A 5,272-nucleotide genomic window follows, 5' to 3' on the forward strand; every position below is an offset into this window, starting at 1 on the left:
AGACAAGAAAACACAAGAAATGGAGACAAGACAAATAGCCTGATCAAGTCTCGTTTAATAATGGCGGTGCAATGCCTTATATAGGCTGGCAGGGGAAGAGGTTGGGCCAGGGCGGTGACGGGGGGGCCGGGTTTTCTCAAATTACAATTGCGCATGCACCGTGGGTTTGTAATTTTCCTGGGCGCGGGATCGCGCCTGCACCGTAGGCTGCATATCTTCCTGGGCATGAAAATGTTTGCGCGCGCACGGGAAAGGTTGGCGCGTGCAGGAAAAGTCTAGGCGCGCGCGGGAAAAGTTTAGGCACGTGCAGGAAAAGCTTTAGGCGCGCGCGGAAACAATTTATAATAAAGTATTGAGGACCGCGGTGGTGGTGGTGGAGAATGAACAGACACAAGAGACAAAGACAAACAGAGAACATGGCGGCTGCGTGCAGAGCCTCCACCTTGCTTTATTTATACTCCATAAACCCCATGTCAGCAGAAATAACACAATGCAAAACAAACTTTCTGTACCAGGACGTAACCCCTTGCCTAGTTCCTTGTCTCTAGGTTTTTCTTTATTTGTCTGCCTTCTTGGCACCTACTGGAGTTCATTAAAAGTGCAACTGGGGAAAATGTCCTTGAGCCTTATCTATCCTCAGCATATTGTTTTCAAGGGCCCCTGCAATAAAGAACCCGGAAATGTGCCATCTTGTCTCCACTTTGCGGAGATCAGGCAACAGAGGTCGGCTAATTCCGGGCCTCATGGCTCCGGACAGGTCCCCTTTTTTATATATAATTGTGGCTAGAAGATTGTCCCTCGGGAACTGCGCCTGTCTTAGGTTGGAGTAATGCATCTCATCACTGGTACCCGTCATGGGATTAGGCAGTAGCTTATGACGGCCCTCCTGTCTTAGGTTAGTGAGAGATGATACTCTCTTACCCGTCATTGGCTGTCCAGTTCAGCGCATAGGGAAGGTGGTCATAATGGGTGCGATCTTCTTGTTCTAGGCGATGATAATGGACCTGTATAGGCTTCGCTTGGATAGCCTCGACTTGTTGCTTAATGAATGTCATGAGCTTATTGAAAACCAAAGGTCCTACAGAGAGTAAGAGCAATAGGCAAAGCAGGGGGCCCAGGAATGGCATAAGATAGGGAAGGAGTCCATGGAACCCAGTCCAAAACGGGTTATCGGTTATTTCTTTTCGTCGTTTTTCTAGGTCTTCTTGTAGACGCCTGATTTTGTCCCTGACGATCCCGGATTTGTTGGCATAGAAACAGCACTTCTCCTGTAAAGCCAAGCAGATGCCTCCCTGTTCTGCAGTTAGTAAATCTAGGCCTCTTCTATTTTGGAGCACTACTTCTGCCAGAGAATCTACCTGATCTTGTAAATCTTGTATAGTACTCGAAATGGCCTGCATATCTGAGATCAGTTGGCGAGACAATTTGGTGTATTGAGTAACAGAAACCCCTAGGCCTGTAGCCCCAGTTGCTACGGCAGTAGTTATGCCTAATCCTGCAAGTAAGGGGATAAATTGTATTGCCCTTTTGTTTCTTCCTAAAAAGTGATCTATAGCTGGGATAGGTACAGGTTCATCTCCAGGGATAATGTCTATGTCAGGTAAAAGTGTGGCTAAGACACAGCGTCCTGTCCAGTTAGTAGGTAAATAGGTATAAGCCCTATTATTGCCACATATAAAAACCGAGCTGTTTGGGGCACACAGCGATTGGAAAATATTTACTATGGTGGAACAATTATTGAATTGATTGAATCCTACATCGAGGTCGTAAGTGTTATTAAGGGGAGGGGAGTAGATGCAAGAGGAACTAGGAAATTCTAAAGGCTGTACTTTAAGGGGAGGAATTATGGTGCAAGGGGTATTGGATGTATAATTTAAGTTATTACTGGGTATGGCAAGAGGAACGGGATCTCCTGATTGCAGACACAGCCAGCAGTCATCAGCCAGACTAGAGTTGGAATTGTTAAGCAGGTTATGAGTAGCCGTGAGGAGGGCAAAGGTCTGGGCATCAATTTTCTCTTTCCCTCGGGCTTTGGGCAAGGCCAAGGGGTGGTAGTGAATTTCCGGGTACAGGGACCTTTGCAACTCTTCAAGTTTTTTGTATACCCTAATTTCTCGGACCTTGTCTTGTGGTCCTCCTCCGTCAGAGGTATGAAGAGGGGGGTGAATATTCCAGCAGACAGGCTGTCCTACAGTTCCAGTACAGCCAGCTGATATAAGGTTATTGGTACTTCCTACAACTGTAGGGACACTATTGGCCCCTATAGTAGGGGTTCTAGATCTTGTTAGGATAGCAGTATAGTATGTTTTACCGCCAGAGGTACATTCTAAATAAGTAGTGTAGCAGGAACTATGCATAGCAGTCTCAAATGTGTCACAAGGGCAGGTTGTGGTATCCCCTCCACTAAATATTCTTGGGGTTGACACACACCTCCACTTAAGAGAGTCACTAGACAGGTATGCTGTGTAAGCGGAGCAGGACACAGCTGAGATGTACGTATTTGGAAGGGAGGTCACATATCCCCCCAAACAATCACAGGGCTTACCGTATCGTTGTCGTATATATTTACGGGCCTCATGGGGATTACCAAAGCCGGCATATACCTGGAGTGCTTGGCAAATCAGCACCATGGTCCAGAGGGGCTTGTAGTTGAAGTTCATCTCTGCAATAGAGGAAAAGAGTACTCTCAGGGAGAAAATTACTCCCTGGATTGGTTATTGTTAGGTACCTGTCTTACCAGTCGCTCTGGTAGCCATCTGGCTGCATCATGAGTTTGAGAAAAAACACAAACTGAGCCTCTTCCCCAGATTAACACTGGGTCTGGACCATGCCATGTGTTGTCTAAGGGGTCTTTCCATTTAACCGTGGCAAATTGTTTTTTGGACTCGGAATGCCAAAATCGATCGGCTGCTGATCTGTTCAGGTTGTCCAAATTTAAAAAATTTAAAATAAAAAGTGTGTGATTAAGGATATTTCTAGGGGTGCCCTTAGTAGGGTACCATTCTCCCTTTTTTATTTTGTCAATGGTGGTTTTTAAGGATAGGTGTGCTCTTTCAACTATTCCTTGTCCTTGAGGGTTATAGGGAATTCCAGTAATGTGTTTTATTTGTAATTTAAGACAAAAGTCTTGAAAGGCTTTGGATGTATAACCAGGACCATTGTCTGTTTTTAGTTGTTTAGGCTTTCCAACTATGGAAAAACAGTGTAGTAAATGAGCTATGACATGTTTGGTAGCTTCGCCTGTTTGTAGGGTGGCCAGTATAAATCCACTAAATGTATCTATACATACATGGATGTATTTTAAGTTACCGAATTCTGAATAATGAGTGACATCCATTTGCCAAATCATGTTGGGAACTAGTCCTCTTGGGTTAATTCCTAAGTGAGGGACTGGCAGGTATGTTATACAGGTCTGACATTGTTTAACTATTTGTCTTGCTTGTTCTCTAGTTATTTTAAACATCAGTCTCAAAGTTTGAGCATTAAGATGGTGTAAGGCATGAATAGCCTGTGCTTGGGCTAGGTTTGTATTTGTAGCTATGGCTACCGTCTTGGTTGCCATATCAGCCAGTTGATTGCCCTGGGATAGAGGTCCTGGTAATCCTGAATGAGCTCTAATATGTCCAAGAAAGAAAGGTGTTGATCTGTCATGTATTAATTGTTGGCATTGTAAAAATAACTTGGCTGTGTCTGAGACATGTTTGATTTGTGCTACGGTCTCAAGTAAAGGTATTGAGTGAGCTAAATATGCACTGTCAGTATAAATATTAAGGGCCTGATTAGGGAAGGCTGACAGTACTGCGATTAGGGCCTGCAATTCTACTAGCTGAGCTGAAGTATGGCTGGTTTTGAATTTAACAGTGGTGTCTGCAAAGGTGTATGCAGCAGTTCCTGTGGATGACCCATCAGTGAATACTAATAAGGCATTGTCTAAAGGTGTTTTACTGGTAACATGAGGGAAGACAAAAGCATGCAGCTTACAAAATTGAATAAGCCTGTTTGGTGGATAATGGTTATCTAAGTTGCCAGCATAAGAGGCGCAAGCAATCGGCCACGTTTCAGTATTTTGCATCAACCAATGGATTTGTGGCTTAGAATAAGGTTGTATGATCATAGAGGGTTCAATTCCAAAATATTTTTTGCTATTGTCTCTCCCTAGAATAATTAAATCTGCTATGGCATCATAATAGGGGAGTAATACCTTTTTGGGAGATGAAGGCAAGTGGACCCACATAATAGGGTTATTTTGCCAGAATAAACCAGTAGGTGTTAGTGTTGTGTTAAATATTAAAAGGGTTAATGGCTGTGAATAGTCTATGTTAGTAACAAATTGCTCAGCAATGGCCGCCTCTACTTTATTAAGTGATAAAAGAGCTTCTTTTGATAACGACCTAAGGGACTTAGGGCTGGGGTCACCTCTCAGGGTGTCGAATAAGGGTTTTAAGTCTCCTGTGGTGAGTTTTAAGTAGGGCCGAAGCCAATTTATGTCTCCAAGGAGCTTTTGGAAATCATTGAGGGTTTGTAACTTATCTTTACGGATAACGGCCTTTTGATTTGTAATTTTAGGTCCATTTATTTGAAAACCTAAATATGTATAAGGGTCTTGTAGTTGTATTTTTTCTGGAGCTATTTGTAAACCCGCCGTGGTTAGTTCTTGCTTGAGTTGAGCAAAACACTGTAAAACTTGTTCTCCCATTTTTCCTGCTATAAGAATGTCATCCATATAGTGTATAATATACATTTGTTTCCATGTCTCTCTAACTGAGTGTATGGCCGTAGCCACATATTTTTGACACAAGGTGGGACTGTTGGCCATACCTTGAGGTAACACTTTCCATTGGTATCGTTTCATTGGTTCTTTGAAATTTACAGATGGTAAGCTAAAGGCGAATCGTTTTTGGTCAGTAGGATGAAGGGGAATTGTAAAAAAGCAATCTTTAAGGTCTATGATAATTTTAAAATATCCTTGAGGGATTGCTACCGGAGAGGGTAGCCCTGGCTGTAAGGCGCCCATAAGGACCATAGTAGCATTTACTGCTCTTAGATCTTGTAAGAGTCTCCAATTTCCAGATTTCTTTTTTATGACGAATATGGGGGTGTTCCAAGGAGAGTTGCTTTCTGTAATGTGTCCTGCCTCTAATTGTTCCTGCACTAACTGTTGGGCAGCGGCAAGCTTCTCATTGGTTAGTGGCCATTGATCAACCCAAACGGGTTCATCTGATTTCCAAGTGATTGGATCAGCAAATTTTTGGGGTGCAGGCATGTCAATGGC

General features: G+C 43.3%; 1 protein-coding gene across 1 annotated transcript; it reads right to left on the bottom strand.

The window, feature by feature from the left end:
- Positions 1–3,759: 3,759 nt before the first annotated feature.
- LOC108542048 (endogenous retrovirus group K member 18 Pol protein-like) lies at positions 3,760–5,272 on the bottom strand. Its single transcript, XM_017891838.1, has 2 exons — positions 4,307–5,272; positions 3,760–3,845 (listed from the first exon to the last, which is right to left on the bottom strand). The coding sequence occupies exons 1-2, from the start codon at positions 5,261–5,263 to the stop codon at positions 3,780–3,782; spliced, it is 1,023 nt and encodes a 340-aa protein (XP_017747327.1). The 5' UTR covers positions 5,264–5,272; the 3' UTR covers positions 3,760–3,779.

This window comes from Rhinopithecus bieti, unplaced genomic scaffold (assembly GCF_001698545.2).
Source record: "Rhinopithecus bieti isolate Rb0 unplaced genomic scaffold, ASM169854v2 scaffold_21022, whole genome shotgun sequence".
Taxonomy (NCBI): domain Eukaryota; kingdom Metazoa; phylum Chordata; class Mammalia; order Primates; family Cercopithecidae; genus Rhinopithecus; species Rhinopithecus bieti.